General features: G+C 40.4%; 1 protein-coding gene across 5 annotated transcripts in view; it reads left to right on the forward strand.

Annotated features, from left to right (window-relative positions):
* The window catches only part of LOC117404113 (atrial natriuretic peptide receptor 3-like), a 38,305-nt gene that overhangs the window by 18,986 nt on the left and 244 nt on the right, over positions 1 to 19,075 (forward strand). For 2 of the 5 annotated variants that reach the window (XM_058989209.1, XM_058989185.1), the window contains exons 3-8: positions 891 to 1,060; positions 7,709 to 7,844; positions 9,149 to 9,243; positions 14,180 to 14,315; positions 15,694 to 15,781; positions 18,430 to 19,075. The exon at positions 18,430 to 19,075 is cut by the window's right edge and continues 244 nt beyond it. In XM_058989209.1, coding sequence (XP_058845192.1) covers positions 891 to 1,060; positions 7,709 to 7,844; positions 9,149 to 9,243; positions 14,180 to 14,315; positions 15,694 to 15,781; positions 18,430 to 18,541 — 737 coding nt within the window. In that variant the 3' untranslated portion in view covers positions 18,542 to 19,075. The remainder of the gene's footprint in view (positions 1 to 890; positions 1,061 to 7,708; positions 7,845 to 9,148; positions 9,244 to 14,179; positions 14,316 to 15,693; positions 15,782 to 18,429) is intronic. The other 3 variants (XM_058989187.1, XM_058989203.1, XM_058989193.1) reach the window with 3 other exon arrangements.

A 19,075-nucleotide genomic window follows, 5' to 3' on the forward strand; every position in this document is an offset into this window, starting at 1 on the left:
GGCTGAATAATTTTGCACACCCAATTTTTCAGTTTTTTATTTGTTAAAAAAGTTTGAAATATCCAATAAATTTCGTTCCACTTCATGATTGTGTCCCACTTGTTGTTGATTCTTCACAAAAAATTACAGTTTCATATCTTTATGTTTGAAGCCTGAAATGTGGCAAAAGGTCGCAAAGTTCAAGGGGGCCGAATACTTTCGCAAGGCACTGTATCTGCCTATAGGTGAATGCTCACTTGTACATGTTGGCTAGGTGTTATTTTGCCACCTTCATACAGTTCTCAGTTATCCCTGCGTTTTCTACAGATTCTTACATACCATAATAACAAGTTCCACTTGGCGTTTCTTCAGTTACTATAGTGACAGCTCTCATTAATTCTTTCACAGTGGCCTCAAGAAAAAACAGCTAAAGAAATCCTTACTGTTTCTATAGTTTCTTTAAAAACCTTTATCAAGCAGTTCTCAGGGCCAGCATCTTTATACATGGATATTTTCTAATTGAAGGGTTAAGGCCAGGGCTATGGTTAGTCTATCACAAGGCTCCTATACCCTGTATACCCTGGTATCCACCACTGCACTGTGTTTTCAACTATTAAACATTTAAACAAAATCAGTTTTTTCTTTACAAATACCACATTTACAAGAGTGATTGATTCTCATATATTTAGGGAAATTGTGGTCAGAATTTATAATATAAATTAACTGGAGCTGAGGTAATTTAGCTGAATTATGTCTATGTTATGATCATGGTCATGCGTTAAAAGCATGTCATTTATAAAGAAGTTCAACCTTAAGATATACAGAGCATCCTTTAAGGAGCAATATGGCTTTTGTCTTGGTGTCATTATTGTTTTTTCCTGGAAACTGAACGTCTGCCCCTTTCCTCCCAGGAAATGGCTCTTGGAAGAGAGGGGACAAGTATGACACGGAAGCCAAGCAGGCCTACGCTGCCCTCAAGACTGTGACTCTGCTGAGGTCGGTGAAGCCGGAGTTTGAGAGATTCTCCATGGAAGTGAACAGGTCCCTGCAGAAGCAGGGTGTCAGTGGAGAGGATGACAGTGTACGTAAGTTGCGCATACAGACTCTACACTCATTTTATTCATTTATTTTGGAAAGCTGACGTGCGTTGGATCCCATTTTGTTTATGTATCTTTGTATTCTGGATACACCTGCATTTTTTAAAATATTTCTTGTAACTGCATTTTTGGTTTGTGCGATACCATCTTTTCTGGTAGGCTGTACATTTTAATAAGACAAGCTATCAGAATGACTGTGTTCTGGATGTAAATCCACTAGTACAACCACACGGGAAACCGGTAAGAATCAACATATTGAATTGTTTTGGGGTGTTTGTTACCAATCTGTCAAAAGATGCCCTTTATTTAAGAGCTGTTTCTTTTTTAAACATTGTGTGCATAAGACAATACATATCCAGCAGTTTGGTAAATGGATACAGTTCTGCGAAGTTTGAATGGTTCCTCTTTTCCGTGTTTGTCCCAGTTGTTTCAGACTAACAGCCTGGGGATGATGTGTAATTCTTGTTTGAGGTTAATTGACCGGCCACAGACCAGGCCTGAAGTACCCTGAAGTCTCAGAGCAGCATCCCCCTCTCTCTGTGCTGCTGAATGGTTCGTGCTGGTAAACCTTGTGATTTCCAAGTCAGCCCTCTGGTTAACGGCAGAAGTCTGGCCTGGCCTATTGTTCCTTCATGGCAGCTCCCATTGAAAAGCCTTCAGCGTCTGGTGGCAGTGGATAACAGGAGCTGTCGTGTTGAAACAAACGCTTCTTGACGGATAGACCAGCGGAGGTTAATAGTCACAGTTGGTGTTTTGGCTGTCTTAAAGCTGGAATCAATTTTGAGCAAAGAAAAAAAATATCTGGGCTCAAACAGAACGCTCGCAACGTGGAGGTGTCAGTGAGGAGGAGCTGAGGAGGCGATGTCTGGAAGCACAGAAGAGGGTATTTTAGTTCGGAGTCGTAAAGGGAACAGTGACTTGCATAAAAACGTATGCTTTGGGACAGGTACTGCTTAGCAAGAATTGTTGTTACTAGTTTTGTAACATTAACATTAACAGTTTCATTTCCCCCTTCAAATCTTATTTTTCGACGGCTGTTTCACTTCTTTCAACAACGTTTTGGCATAGAATATGTTCAGCTTATACCTTCAATAGGAAACTTTCAATATTTCTTGAACACTAAATATGTTTGTTTGTTGAAGTATTGTTCTAATACCGCACTTAGCTTTCTACAGTTAGAAACAGTCTGCAAACAGTACTGTGAGACCTCTGATGTTAACATAATTGACGGGGGTTTTGGTTCAGGTTAGTAGTGAAGTACACCAGTGAACTCATCACTCACCAATCCAGCAGTTTTGCTTTTAAGAGTTCAACCCGGTTCGAGGGTCCTGGGTTCAGTTGGGTCCTGGGAACGGTCAGCACTGTTCACATGGAGTACAGTGTGTTTGTAAACGTCTGCTTATTTTACTGCTGATTAAGAGCGTACACTGTGCTGACAGTGTGTGGGAGTTTTGTTGGAGTTTCAGGGTGAACTAACCTAACTAGCTACTCCCTCCTTTGTAACTGTCTGATAGGCTAACATCCTGACATGCCATTAAGTGCACGACTATGCACACAAACACAAGCGAAGCTCTTCCCGGAATGGCATACAGTGAAGCGGCTGCTGTAGTGACAGTGAACCACGAAGATAACTCCACTTTCCATGTGGAATCCTCTCTGCTGTGCCAAACCCTGCCACTGACACACACACACACGTCAATTAAAGCATTCTGACAAGATGAAGAAACACACATGTGGAAATACTAGTATACAAATAAAATGGGAATTTGTATAATAATAATTCCTGTTTAAGAAAATCGATATTTCAGTGGTGTTATTATTGTTATTATTATTATTATTATTATTATTATTATTATTATTATTATTATTATTATTAATATTAATACCCAGGTACAGGGTGTTCCAGATTTAGGACGACACCGGTGTTATATATACGACTCAACTCAGCTGATTCAACTACCAAAGAGACTTCATAAAAAACTGTCTAGGAGCTGTGCTGATCCCACCAGTACCCATTGCACGTCTGTCCTGAACATTCACAAGATAAAATAAAAGAATGATGATCATCACTAATCTGCACTGGAGTCATCTCATTTCTAACTTACTATCTGTCTATCTGTCTATCCATCTATCTATCTATCTGTCTACGACTTCTATAACTGGTCATTGATTCTAAATTGCACGTCTGTCCTGAACATTCACAAGATAAAACAAGAAGTTTTCACAAGAAGGAGCAATGGGACCGAGTGTTCGGTTACTTATTTTCCGAAGAAGCAAGATTTACTACCCTCTATATAGGCCACTAACTTGGCCCACATGACTCATGTAATCTGTAAATCTAGGCTGAATCAAATCAAGCTTGTGAATCCCAGATCAAAAGGCATTAATTCTGTTGTGCAAACCATTCAGTGGTGCACTCAACACTACAGTAATTGTCTTGTGAACACAAAGGAAAGCTGAATCAACATTTCCCATCTAATTAAACGACACAAACCAATGGAGCAAATATGCCACAAAGGGCCCCTGCTTTCTGTTGCCAGCCATGGAAAACTCCTAAGTGAAGTCACGTCAAGAGCAGATCATCTCCACTCATCAGGAAACCTGCGTCAGGACTTACATCACTGGCACTTCCAGGTCCAGCGACACTGGTGCTTGTGTGGTTAAAAGTCAGTGCGGTCTGCAGGACTGATTCGCCTCTTTAATGACACAAATTGTTTTTCTTCAAATTATATGTTTTAATGCATCCCAGACCATGTGTTTTGTCAAGACAAGCCAAGAAGTTTGTTAATGATAGGCAGTCTTTTGTGTCTGTCCGGACTACTTTCCAAATGGGGGAAGAAAAAAGGGGAGGGATGGGGGTGAGTAATTCAGTCAGCCAGGGAATAGTTTGTCACAATGAATGGCTCTATTCTTCAGTTACAGGGCTTTGTAAACAGTGCTAGGAGGAATAACAGCAATCAACGAACTACACTTGCTTTCTGAACCTGTATTTAAAAGGGATAAGGCAACTGAGATCACATTGCCTGGGTAACTGGAGAGACGAAGTGCCTAGAAGTTCACAGAGGATTTTTTTTAGTGGTGATGTTACTGTCTATGTACTGTATTATATGCTTTGTAGACGGATAGTTTTACCATCTTGTACATTTCTGGGGTGTGATGTCACTGTCTGGCATTCTCATTTTTCCTTTAATAGTTAACCCTAAAATGACTGTGATTTCTTTCAAAATTAAATGCCAAATGAAAGAGGAATTCGGAGTCAAGGGGAACCTGGGAAGCACATGGCTAGAGCAGTGGCCCACAAGCCTTTCAGTTGCTGTCTGAGATTGACGTTATAATCCCAGTAAAATGAGCCTGTCACTCTTAGAAGCTTATATATGTATATGTATATTGAATTGTTAAATTCAGTATACATAAACTGTATATTCTAAAATAGTGATGGGTTCTGGATAGAAATGTTCAGAAATGTCCCATAATAATAGAGGATCTCTGGGGTCCCTGAGTGGCTTATCCAGTTAAAGCGCTGCCGCTGGGAGTGCAGGGTGAGTCACACAGCATGGACGGCACCAGTTTGCATCCGGGCTGTGCAAAGAGGCTGAACTTTGCTGGGGACTCCAAAGGGGGCGGGAAACCGGCAGGGATTCGCGCAACAGCGAACCCGACTGGCCAGACACTGAGCGCATTCAGAGTGGATAAAAAGCAGGGCTGATCTCTGGTCTCCGGGATCAGTACCACGCCCACCAATTGCTTGATGTAAAAACGATTCTGGCTTTAGGTCTTGTGAGATTGGAGGACACTCACACGTCCTCAGAACATCTGTCCTGTGTGGGGACTCGCTGCGGTGAGGAGAAAAAACATTATTTATTGGGAAAAAATAAATAAAAAAATTATAATTGGTCACTCCAAAAAAAAAAAATAATAATAATAATATTAATAATAATAATAATAATAATAATAATAATAATAATAATAATAATAATAATAATAATAATAGAGGCTCCAAATCTCTATGACAATCACCGGAACACACTCCCTTTTCTTTCAGTAGTTGCAACAATACAACCCAGCATTGCCCCCCCACCCCCAGTGAATTATAAATATTTTTTTTCCAGCATGCGTCACCCCAGTAAGAAACGAACAGGTGCAGTGTGCCCCCTAAGATACCTGTCATGTCATGCAGAATCCCAGCTCAGTACAGTGTTACCTTACTAAGACATTAGGAATGGAGGGTGTTAGTAAGTATCTCTGAAACTTGTAATATCATGTATTTTACTATAGACAGGGGTCCCTTTTCTGTGCATGAAGTGGTGAGTTCCATTGACTGTCCAGCTCGTAATAGTGGAGTTTGTAACTTTGAGTTCAGTAGCAGGAGTAAGGATTAGAGGGAAGTGGCCTAACATGCCTGTCCGTTTCAGCTTCCTTATCACCAGCTTTCTGCTTTGTCCTCTTTCACAAGAAAGACTTCCAGTTCTTGGTAATCTGTAAAGACAGGGAGCTATAGAAGCACAATAACATGCCCACCACCCTCTGTCAGAGTCAGGAAAGAGTCTTCCTTTCTCAGAACAGTGTGTGGGAAGGACATTTAGATATATAATGGGCTGCGTAGTGAAAGCGCAGGTGGTGGTCAGCTCCTCTATGAAGTATCTTGTCACACTCTTCTTTGTCATGGCTTAATGTACTGTATGCTTCTTAGCCAAAGCCTTTTCTACAATAGGAGCTTACTAGTTAGCGTGTTTGTAGAAGGGCTTGATATGTACACATTGTATACAAATGTTTGTATTTATTTAACCAGGATAGAACCCTTGAGATATACATCTCATTAACAAGGGAGTGCTGGCAGGAGAATGCAGCAAGAAATAGCATAATAAAATCAATGGCAAAAAGAAACAATTCATTCAAACAGGACAAAAACATCTCAAACAATCAGCAAACAAAAAACAGCAACACAAAAAATAAAAGCATAAAAACAGAACAATTCCAGTGCACATGGTCCTGGTCATAGTCAGTATTGACAGGATTTACAACCCTGGTCACATTGAAAATGCGTATTTGAGTGAATTTAAAAAGGTACTGTGAAGAGGCTGCTTTTATATTCAAAGACAATTAATTCCAGAGATGAGATGCTTGATATATACTTGATATATATTTGATATGGGCATGTTGGCCCATATCAAATCTCAATTTAGAGATTTTAAAAGTAGACATTTTGATCTTAGTGCATAGGTGTAGTTACATGCCTCTATCAGAGATCTAAGGTAACTTGAAACATTTCCAGTGTACATTTTATACACTATTGGGAATACTTTCAATTTGATCATGCGCTCAGAACAACTTTTGCAGGTCTCAAAACACGCAGTGGCTCTGGACAGACAGCAATCAGCAGTGAAAAAGACAAGAGATCCCATCTGTAAAATTTTCACTAAAGTCAGGGTGTCCTTACAAGCCTTGAAAACAAATTTCTGTGACATTTCTGGTTTTCCCAGCGTGCTGGGAGCAATAGACTGCACACATGTGCCACTAACCCCTCCAGCCCATTGTGAGCATCTGTATAGGATCAGGATCTATTGTGTGTTAATTATCTAGGCTAGAGACCTAGTTAAAAATAATTTTGTGTTACAAGTAGGCTAAAGTACAAAAAAAAGTGCGCTAGGTATTCATTTGATTTTACTACTGTACTGTATACTGTATAAGCCTACTGTACAGATTTATATTTTTACAAAATGTAATGTGTAGCCTACCCAAAACACATTAGTGTTATTTCAGCGCAATGATTTATATTTAAATACATCGAGAACTGTAAATGTATGTGTGTGCGATTTTATTGTATTGTTTTTAAACCTGACACCTCCTTATGTCGGACAAACATGTCCGGTTTAGCGAGGGGCTACTGTATGATTATGAAAAGCTTTTTGGGGGTGAAGGTTGGGGCCCACTATAGAATCTGATGGGATTAAACTGCCTTTCATTTTTTAAATATATAACAGTATTAAAATAGATAAAATGAAGATGGAACAGAATGCATTGTACAGATGACATTTACATTTAATAAGAACAATGTTATTTTGATTCTTGCACCCTTGCATGTATAGACGTTATCCTTCGGGCCCCCTCTGTTGCAGTAAACCACAACTCAACTGCTGCTATTTTATTTGAAAAAATGTTGCACAACTCTCGCTAAGATGATGAAAATAATATTTAAATTAGTATATTGCGCCTGTCTTCATTAACATATTTTTTCTTAGTACAGGGTACTAAGGGTTTTTTTGTACAAAAGTGACATTATTCTATACATTAAATGAGTGACTATAATGTCCTTGCTACATTACTGTTTCTGTCATCTCTATACTCTGTTTCTTTATAAACTTAATCCCAATTATTTGCTATTTCACATAATAGTTGCTAATCAATTGGTGCTTTTCCAGTTACTTCTTTGTTTTGTGAAACTGCTCCTCCCAGTGATGTTGCTGGTTTCTCTTGTTTTCTCACTAGCAGTGATTAAGAGAGAGTTTTATTAACACAGATGTGTGACGAAAATGTTCTTCAAAGACATGTTGAGGGGTGAAACAGCTTTGGACCTTTTTTTCTTCCGACCAGTACAAACATGCCTGGAATATGTATATTTTTTTTTTCTGCAGGTCAACATGTTTGTAGAAGGCTTCCATGATGCTCTGCTGCTCTATGCTTTGGCGCTTCATGAAGTGCTGAAGAACGGCTACAGCAAAAAGGATGGAGACAAGATTGTGCAACACATGTGGAACAGGACATTTGAAGGTACAAAAACATTAAAATAATAATAACGCATTTAAAAGCAGCTCTTTGCTCAGCTGCTTAAGCAAGGCTGTTCACCAACACAAGAGAGCAACTGCGAAATGCATTTCAACAATATTTTTTTGCACGGCTTTTTGGCAGTGCCTTCTGTTTATTTAGCAGATGCCTTTATCCAGGGAACCTCCTGGTTACAAGCCCTTTCCTTTAACCACTGGACCACACAGCCTCCTCCACACAGCCTTCTAACTGAAGTTCTGCTTTTCCTTTGGGTGTCCACTGGATTACTATTCCACTGGAATTTGTTCTAGAAAATGACTAACAGGCCTGACTAGCAGTCTGTACCAGGGAGAAATGAGAGAAATGTACAAGTCTAGGAATTCCATTGGCTACATTGACACACATACAACTGCATTAGAAATGACTACACAGGATGTCTTTATAGATTGTTGTAGGCTGAATGACTCCCAGCTATTTTTTTAATGCTTCGCCCACATTGCTCTGCAGCAAACGGAATCAGCAGCATTTCATTTGTATTTTGGCTGAACTCTAATATATTTGTTTGGCTTGGAAAGCGTTAGGTCTGAGCAGCTAAGTGTGCTAATTCCTGTACCCCTTAGCAGGAATTTAACACCTGCACAGGTTATTAGCCCCCACTGGAATACATTATTGACTTTCTCAAAGGCCAAGTTAATCCTCCTCTCACAAGCTCCCGATTCGGATGACAACTATGCTGACTGCTATTTGGTGCACCTATTCTGTTTCTTTAAGTCTAGAGAGCCTTGGGTGAAGATAGTGAGATAATAGCAGTTCATTACACTCACCTGCAGATTCAGCTGGGATTTAAAATGTTGACTTCAACATTCAGGAATTTACATTATTCAATTGTGATTATTAGGGGATTATGATCTCTGAGTAATTCAAAAAGCTAAGCTTAATTTACATCTGTAACGCTCAATTAAAACAGGAGGAGGCTTCTAGATATACCGGTACTGTTTAAGTCCTTTTCCAAGTGGGAATGTTTCTTATGACTGCACAGCCAATTCTTATTATGCAGGTCCTTAAAATGGGATCACATTTTTCTTGTAGAAAATAATACAGAAAAAAATTTGAGGAATTCAGGAATGCAGACACAAGGATGAAATTACAATTTCTTTTGGCGATGCCAACAAAAACGCTGAGAGACTGCTGAGATTTCCTGTTGTAGCGGCCGTCCGTCCGGAATGTGTCGACTCTCGGTCTTGTTTTCCTTGGAATGTGCAGATCTTGTAGCTAATTAATGTTCTCATTCCTTGAATGCCATTCCTTAGGCATTGCAGGCCAGGTGTCTATAGATGAGAATGGTGATCGAGACGGGGATTTCTCGGTGATCGCCATAACGGACCCTGAAGCAGGTACACACAAGGTAAGGGGGGAAGGCATGGTGCCTGCATGTTTAAAATGTCATGCTCTGATCCAGTGCAAAATGAGGCAGAGTGTCCGACTGGAGCACGTCATCTGCATGCCACGATACATCACAGACAAACCACATTCATGACATCATCGTACCATATTGAGTTTCTACCATACTCTGACATCACAATCGGTTACAATGCAATACAATACAATACAAATGTATTTTTATATAGCGCCCTTCACATCAAGGCATCCCAGAGCGCTGTACAAAGTTACATAGCTCATGTATACAGTACACTCCAGTTGTAACCAATTATTTAAAAGCACATTCCAAAAAGTATGGTTACATATCATAACCACATGGAGGTATTCTCTGCAGTGCTTTTCAGTCCTCGTTTTAGTGACGAAGTGAGATGCATCCAGAATTACAGGGCTGAGCCTTTGACATGAACACGCATAAGAAAACATGTACCAACGAAGATAAACAACAAGGTGGCTTGTGCAGCAGGCTTTCAAATCCAGCACAAGCTGGTTTCACAACTTAGACCGTAATTTAGCTTCATTTGCTGGCGGGGCAGTGTGGGGAAGTGCTCAGTAAGTTCACAGTCTGAATTTTCTTTAACCAATAAAGTGTGTTTACCTGTAGAAAGTGGAAGGGTTCTATTTAAACTAGGTGACCTATTTGACCCTGCCTGCTATACTTCACATGCACACCTCACATCTGCTGTGTACATGTGAAGCTTGCAGATGTGGCAGATGTTGAACTTCTGACTTGAAAAGCATGGCTTATTTAGTTTGCCTGAGGAGGTCATTGTATCGCCAAAATGGACATATGTCTTTAAACACCAAGTCAAAATAGTATTATTCTACCATTAAATTACTACAGAAGTCCTTGCTGTAGTGTTAATGAAACACAAATTGGGAAAGGATACATTTTGAACACTTTTTACAGTGAAACCGGGGATTTACAGTACCCACTCTGATCTGGGCTTACTCAAAGTTGGTACCAGTCATTCCTGTACATACCATTTAGCGTGTGTAGTGTGTGCGGTTTCATGAAGTCATGACAAGTGCATGACCGCCACACAGCCTGCCACAGTTTGTGCTATTCCCTGCTCTGAGGATAAACAGAGTGTGCTTTGGTCTCTTTCATGAGTGCCAGGATTCTCCGGTGCTGTGAGCTACCACAGCTAGTGCAATCCTCCTGCTATTAACCCATTTACCTGTATTTTAGCGAGAGCTTTGTCCCAGCATCTAAGCTATTATTTGTGTCTAGGGAACAGGTTACCATTTTCATTGTTTTCTGCTACAGCAGCAACTATGTTAAATGTTGCAATTTATTTAATTGCATGTTACCACACACCCATTTAAAATGATAATATAGTTAAATATACAGCAAAATTGCCAACAGGCTATATTGTTTTGACAGACTATTATATGAAACAAAAGCACACAATTTCAAAGGGAAGGTTGTTTGTCTAATACAGCCAGCGTTTTGACAGGTGAGGCACAAAATCACAAAATAGTTCTTACCACCCCCACTCAATGGCGAACATGCTAAAAGTAAATGTACTTTGTTCAGCTGACTGCATGTATGCCTCCGCTGAAAGCATTTTAATGCATTCAAATAATAGACTGCAGTCGCTATGTAAAATATACCCCCATCAATTAAAAAACAACATTAGCACGTAAACAACACACAATTTACAGAATTGCGGATACAAGTTTTTATAGCATTGTGAAAGCGAGTTGAGACTTTTAAATAATGTCACTAGCGCTTCTGTGAATTGATTTAATATACTTAATGATTTAATATACTTAATTGTTTATATTTCTCAATTAAATAAAACAAAATGTGCAAAATGTTTTTTTTAGCCTTTGGGAATTATTGGTGAGGCCATGCCCCACTTGCCTTGGCTGACGAGCCACCTCTGAATACAGCAAATTACTCCAGTGTGCGCTCACAAATGGTTGTTGCGTCTGGAATAGCCAGTGGGTGTCTGTTTTCTCTGTTTAGGGGTAATGCTTTGCTATAACAATCTGGAATTGTACATGTTTTGTTCACCCACCATTACAAAGCTGTACACACACATCAGAGCCATCCAACAAGTCATTCACAAGAGTCACAAGCTCAGACAGAAACAAACATCCAAAGAGACATTCATACAAGAAATCATGTAAGAACAGTATGTGTGATGCAAACTCTGTACAAGAAAGCATGTAAGAACAGTATGTGTGATGCAAACTCTGTACAAGAAAGCATGTAAGAACAGTATGTGCACTGCAAACTCACACACATGACATTCATTAGTAAAGACAAAGGTACTGGATCTTACAATGAAGGAAGAGGGACAGCAATGTTGTTTCTAGTACTAACGTACTGACCTTGATTTACAGCAGCTCCTGTATCTACTTGTAGATCAGAGTTTCATGCTTGTGGCTCAGGGTTTCATGCGTGTGGATCAGGGTTTCATGAGTGCGGATCAGGGTTTCATGAGTGTGGATCAGGGTTTCATGCTTGTGGATCAGGGTTTCATGAGTGCGGATCAGGGTTTCATGCTTGTGGATCAGGGTTTAATGAGTGCGGATCAGGGTTTCATGCTTGTGGATCAGGGTTTCATGCTTGTGGATCAGGGTTTCATGCTTGTGGATCAGGGTTTCATGAGTGTGGATCAGGGTTTCATGAGTGTGGATCAGGGTTTCATGCTTGTGGATCAGGGTTTCATGAGTGTGGATCAGGGTTTCATGCTTGTGGATCAGGGTTTCATGAGTGTGGATCAGGGTTTCATGAGTGTGGATCAGGGTTTCATGCTTGTGGATCAGGGTTTCATGCTTGTGGATCAGGGTTTCATGAGTGTGGATCAGGGTTTCATGAGTGTGGATCAGGGTTTCATGAGTGTGGATCAGGGTTTCATGCTTGTGGATCAGGGTTTCATGCTTGTGGATCAGGGTTTCATGCTTGTGGATCAGGGTTTCATGAGTGTGGATCAGGGTTTCATGAGTGTGGATTAGGGTTTCATGCTTGTGGATCAGGGTTTCATGCTTGTGGATCAGGGTTTCATGCTTGTGGATCAGGGTTTCATGAGTGTGGATCAGGGTTTCATGCTTGCGGATCAGGGTTTCATGCTTGTGGATCAGGGTTTCATGCTTGTGGATCAGGGTTTCATGCTTGTGGATCAGGGTTTCATGAGTGTGGATCAGGGTTTCATGAGTGTGGATCAGGGTTTAATGCTTGTGGATCAGGGTTTCATGAGTGTGGATCAGGGTTTCATGCTTGTTGATCAGGGTTTCATGCTTGTGGATCAGGGTTTAATGCGTGTGGATCTGGGTTTCATGCTTGTGGATCAGGGTTTCATGAGTGTGGATCAGGGTTTCATGAGTGTGGATTAGGGTTTCATGCTTGTGGATCAGGGTTTCATGAGTGTGGATCAGGGTTTCATGCTTGCGGATCAGGGTTTCATGCTTGTGGATCAGGGTTTCATGCTTGTGGATCAGGGTTTCATGAGTGTGGATCAGGGTTTCATGAGTGTGGATCAGGGTTTAATGCTTGTGGATCAGGGTTTAATGCTTGTGGATCAGGGTTTCATGAGTGTGGATCAGGGTTTCATGCTTGTGGATCTGGGTTTCATGCTTGTGGATCTGGGTTTCATGCGTGTGGATCTGGGTTTCATGCGTGTGGATCTGGGTTTCATGAGTGTGGATCAGGGTTTCATGCTTGTGGGTCAGGGTTTCATGAGTGTGGATCAGGGTTTCATGCTTGTGGATCAGGGTTTCATGCTTGTGGATCAGGGTTTCATGCGTGTGGATCAGGGTTTCATGCTTGTGGATCAGGGTTTCATGAGTGTGGATCAGGGTTTCATGCTTGTGGATCAGGGTTTCATGCTTGTGGATCAGGGTTTCATGCTTGTGGATCAGGGTTTCATGAGTGTGGATCAGGGTTTCATGCTTGTGGATCAGGGTTTCATGAGTGTGGATCAGGGTTTCATGAGTGTGGATCAGGGTTTCATGCTTGTGGATCAGGGTTTCATGAGTGTGGATCAGGGTTTCATGAGTGTGGATCAGGGTTTCATGCTTGTGGATCAGGGTTTCATGAGTGTGGATCAGGGTTTCATGCTTGTGGATCAGGGTTTCATGAGTGTGGATCAGGGTTTCATGCTTGTGGATCAGGGTTTCATGCCTTATTGTTGGTGTCGATAGCTGCATGCCCACCTTTGCCTAGCCGTGTTTTAACATCATCTTTTTTTTCATACGGTTCATCATTTGAACCCCAGGGGCCGGTTTCTCAGAACTGGTAATCTGGATAACAGGGATCCGGATTTTGTAATCCTATATGTTGTGATCGACATTTTCTGAAAAATGTGATCAAAACGGTCCAGATAAAAGTAATGTCAATCACAAAATAGAGGATTGCAAAATCCGGGTCACTGTTATCCAGATTAAACATTTTGAAAATCTGGCCCCTGGTTATATGTGAGCTTCAGTATACAGCTATGGTCAAAAGTTTTGCATCACCTAGAATTTTAGGATTGAGACATAATTAAAACCAATATATATTTGGATAATTTATTTAATATCCTGTAATCTAAGAAACTACAAAATGATATCGCAAAAGTTTACCGGAAGCCATAAATAGTAGTACAGATTTCGAAATGGCACATTTTTCAATTTGTGTCAGTTTTTGCTTTAATTACGTGGCCAACTACAAAGCAGTATGTAATTCAATGTGTTAACGTAACATTATTCAGCAGGTTTCATTCGACTTTATAAATCAAAATGAGTTAATTGTATAGGGTGCTGCAAACCTTTTGGCCAGAGCTGCAAGCTGCTGCTTGAATTATTCTGAGTCCTTGTGACAGAATGCTGCTCACAGTCTAATTCAGCACAGCATTCCAACAGCATGTCTTGCAGCTAACCTTACTTTTATCTCTTTCTTTTTTTTTCTTCAGGTCGTTGCGAACTTCTACGGAAAAAATCAAAGCTTTGAGGTGCAACCGAATGTGAAGATTGACATGTTCATTCAAAGACTTCCTCATGATGAGAACAGAGTCCATGGAAACCGAGACACACCCCCTTGTAAATCATGTAATTTTTTCTACTCATTTTAATAGCGCTAAAACCTGTTAAAACCCAAAGGTTAAAATGTGAAAAGACCCCCAGGGACAGTATTCACTAAGCATTTGCATCAGTAAGTGTATCAAAGTCCTGTTTGCTATGCCTTATAAATAAAACCCAAAGGCTTACAAATGCACAGCCCTCGAAAATGTACCAGCTATCTGGTGTGCCAGTTCTGTCCCATACTTGCTGTATTGTTGACTCTCAGCAAACATACTGTTTGAGTAGCATTCTAATACCAGACTTCGTGCTCTTCAGTGTCAATGCAGTGGTGAGACTACAATGGCGATGCAGTGGTTCTGTACTAAGGGCCCATGGTGTCTTGAGGGCAGCTCCAATGACCCTGATAGTTCATCTGAGTACCATTGTGTGCGGCTTTATCTTCACCACTCGGCAGTATTTGTGCCTAAACAATTGTGTTGTTATTTTTTGTGTTCTCCTAATGGTTCTGGTAGTGGTAATTATAATGACATTCCAAATGATATCTTTTTAAAATGTTCCTGTATTGGAAAAACAAGCAATGTAAGTGTAAATATCGGTACGGCCTTTACCCTAAGGGTTAAAAAGGTTGTTTTTTTTCCCTCTCATAACCGTACAATGGCCTAGAAAGAGCTTTTTTTTTTACCAGTGATATCGTGGGATTTCTTGTTGTGAGGCAATTGCTTGATAAAATACAGTCATCTCAAAAGCTTGTCTTCAGGGATCATTTTCCTGAAATTGTGAAAGCACTTCATAGGCGTTACATGTCAAAGTCTAATCTATAAGAGCTGATTACTGTTGCACTGATGGTGACTTACATAACTTATCAGTCACATTACACAGACGAAAGTGTGCTCTATAAAGAAGCGCTATTACCTAACCCTTCTCTGTCTTTAGCTTGTGATTTTCATTATGCATAAACCTGAAACCTATTAAAAAAAATAACACCCATTAAAATGACCAAATATGTAATCTTTGTACAAAACAATGTGGAGTAAACAGCTTTGAAAAATGTGTTCATCAAGCCATCGTTCAATCGGGACTCATAAGCAGCCTTTCAAGGTATCAGCTTGGTTTTAAGAAATGTACCAAGGCTTGTTTATAGGAAATTTATCAGCGTTATTTTCAGCTGGGAAAAGGCAGTGAAATATGAACAAAATGCATAGATAATGTATCTGCTTAGGGAATAGAGGCATGTCAAACACACAGCCAATAAACTGTTTATTGCAATATTTGAAATTCCTCAAATGCTCAGTAGCAGCTCCTCCCAGTGAATGCCTGCCTTGGTGGTGATTGCAGGTGCTGTAAAGCGCATTGGGTTGTTCTGCAGGGGAAGGTGATTGGTGATGCCTTGCCTTTGTTTTTTAAGCAGGTGGGCTTGGGGAGTCAGCAGTCACTGGCATCGTGGTAGGAGCTCTTCTAGGAACAGCCCTGCTACTGGCATTCTACTTCTTCAGGTTAGTGAAGCACAGCCTTCTGCGTCTGCATGTGCTGGCATTGCAGTCTTCTTCCTTTACTTTACACACAGTCTCTCAAACACTCACATACACCTCAGTCAGATGTGACAGCCACTTAGAAACGATTAGAGCCGTCCTCTATTAGAAAGCTTGTGTGCAAAGTTTAGAAACTAATTATTGAAATGCCGAACCTTACTTTTTCCCAAATGTATTATTTTGTATGGTGTATGTAAACAGCCTGTGGTAGATATTATACTGTACATTACTATACATAACGCAGGGAATGTTCTGTAACCGAGTCCCAATGTAAGGTGTGAGCAATTCCTTCTTATACCATGGTCAACTATACACCCTCAAATGCACACAGCCACATGGGTTCTGGTACTGTGGCTTTTGAGCAACCCCGTACAATACAATGCGATGCAATACCATTTCAATTGATTCACACAATAGCAGCTAATACAATGAGGGTTAAACAAGGGAAGCCAAACAATCCAGCCCAGTCTTTGCTAGGAATGATAATAATAACACTGTGCAGGGGCCAGGCTAAACAGATACGACTTGAATTCCACAAAGGAATCCCATTCTCGCTGTGCCCTAGAAAGAGACTTAGAAAGAGACCTGACCAAATCATCAGGATTGTGATGGAAATGAAATCACTACGATATGCACGTCAGCGAAGGTAAAGTAATGCGTTTCATGTGAACTCATCAAGGTGACCCTTTACTATCTGAAGCTGTGTGGAGGTCAGCAGTGAAGGCACCGCTGGCAGAGACATGAATACATTTGTCATAGCAATTACAGAGAGGCAGAATGGAGAACAGTCACAGAAAACATTCCCATGGCAGACTGCATGTCAGCTCTAGTGGAAGAGAAATCTGTGAACTGGGTTTGGAGTGTCAATTGGAAACACTCCAAACATGGACCTGTAAGCCAGCAAAATGTCTGAAGTCTGTCTATAAATGAATCAACACTAGTTTCTTTCTTATTTCAGTCTGCTTTTCCAACACAGACGCTCATTGTGCAGTAAAGTAGGATTTACAGAGTAGCCAGTCCTCTCCTTTGCCATTGTGTCCCATTGTCCACTACTGTGGCCCTAGGCATGGATTTGAGAAACCTTTGAAAATAAGTCCCATTCTTGTATATTGACAGGAGCGGATGGATTGTCATCATTAGGAACTCAAAATATTGAAAAAAATAAAAGTGGGGTTATACTTCCTCTTTTGTGCCAAACTGAACATAACACATACTGGTTTGTAGGGAAAAGGCTGGGAATATGGAGACTACAGAGGTGGAATGTAGGGTTAGGACACCCCAGCCCTAGGGTAATGTGCTTTCATACTTGCTTTCTAAGAACCAGCTTTTTGCATTGAATCGATCAATACTTACTTGTCTCCCTGGGCATTCTGAATCTAGAATAGTTTCTGAGATAAGGAAGCTTTTAAGTTGTGTGGTTAAGCTGTCCAGGGTCACAGAATTATACGTATTAGTCACACCAGACTGCATTTGCACAGGTCCTTAGGCGTACTATAAGGTTTCTTTAAAAGTTCCAAAAAAAAGAAAGTCATGCAGTTAATAAATCTCATGATGAGCTTTATCTGCACGTACTGATTACGCTCACAAGCCAGTTTAAATTTTGCGTTGGAGCTCTAAAACCTGTTTTAGTGACTGTAGTATCTACCCCCTATATAATGCTGTAGTCGGGAGCCATAGGTAAAAAAGATGTGCCAAAATAAATTCCATCGCAGCAGCACCATTCAAAGCAATTTGAATATTTTTTTTTTGTAATGCAGTGTGACAGGCTAGCTGCAGGGATGACATCAGGCCAGAAAGAATCACACAGACAGACAGTGCTGGGGTTGAAACTGAAAACGCAATGGCTGCGCTCAGTAGGTTTAATGAAACAAATAAAAGTTTTAAACAGAAAACAGGACACGGCACTTGAGGCCAAAATAAATAGACAAACAAAACGGACTAACACTTAAACGAACAGACAAACAAACACAGTGAGTAAAAATAAACAAACAAGTATCGTGCTGGTCCTACCAGCACGCAATAGCAATTGTTAATATTTAACTTTATTTTACTTTTTATTTTCTTCTTTATTTACACCTGTTCACTACTCACCGAACACCCAACCCCGGGTGAGTAAAACGTGCATCTATATATACAATTGTGCTGGGATTCAATTACCAATTAATTATTCACTTGAATCCCAGCACGTGAACTAATGTGTGAAAACCCTGTGCTCACATATTAAATACTTTAAATGCACTTGAAGTGAAGTGAAATCCCTTTGCCTAAATACAATTATACATTTTAAATAACTTGTGCTCATTACCCACATTATATCCCGTGTACCAACTACATACACTAACATTTACACACTACATGCAACATATAACACACAAATACACACAGGGGCGGGGCCCATTGCCACATGCAGGCAATAGCAAATGATATGCATTGGTACTGTCGTCCACCTACTATTATCCACCCACTATGCCCATTAAACGAAGAGAGTTAGGCACATCTCTACATTGACCGCACTTGGTTCTATCTCACATCTAATGCAGTCCTTATTGAAACAGCCTTGTCATACATTAAGCAGAGAACAGCACTTATTTCTGTAATCTCTGTGTCTCCAGGAAGAACTACAGGATAACCATTGAGAGGAGAATCCAGACAGAAGAGTGCGACATCGGGAAGCATCGCCAGCTGCGAGAAGACTCCATCAGATCCAACTTTTCAGCAGCATAAAGAAGAGGACGAAATGCTGTGATTCCCCAGAAGCTTTTAGAGGGATGTGACCAAAGACTTTGCAGGCTGTTCAAGCAGACATTTTATTTTCATGTTATTTAAGAAGTAGAGTTATTTTTTAAAATCTCATTTTCTTTGACTTTCAGGAAACTCAGGAAAGTTGTAATAATTACACAGTGCCACTCCACGGCATCTCTCTCTGTAGAAACAAGGATGTATTTTTACAGTATTCTGTAAGGGTTTTCTTAGTGGCCAGTACTGAGTTCAGGGGTAGCGATGGCTCTCTCACTGTATTTCACCTTCCATGTTCCCAGCCCTCAGCACAACAGCTAATATGTATAGTTTAATTCCAGTGGGTTTTGTTGCAACGCAATGGACTAGGCTTCCTCACCCATTTCCTGCTTTCGTTCTCCCTGATGACCCAAAGTTTAAATGGTAATTCATGGTAAACAGTTTAAGACAAGAATGTAGCTTTTTGATTAACTATATTAAGGAAGGAATTGCGGAAAAAGACAACCACAGCTTTGACCTTGG

Source organism: Acipenser ruthenus, chromosome 2 (assembly GCF_902713425.1).
Source record: "Acipenser ruthenus chromosome 2, fAciRut3.2 maternal haplotype, whole genome shotgun sequence".
Taxonomy (NCBI): Eukaryota; Metazoa; Chordata; class Actinopteri; order Acipenseriformes; family Acipenseridae; genus Acipenser; species Acipenser ruthenus.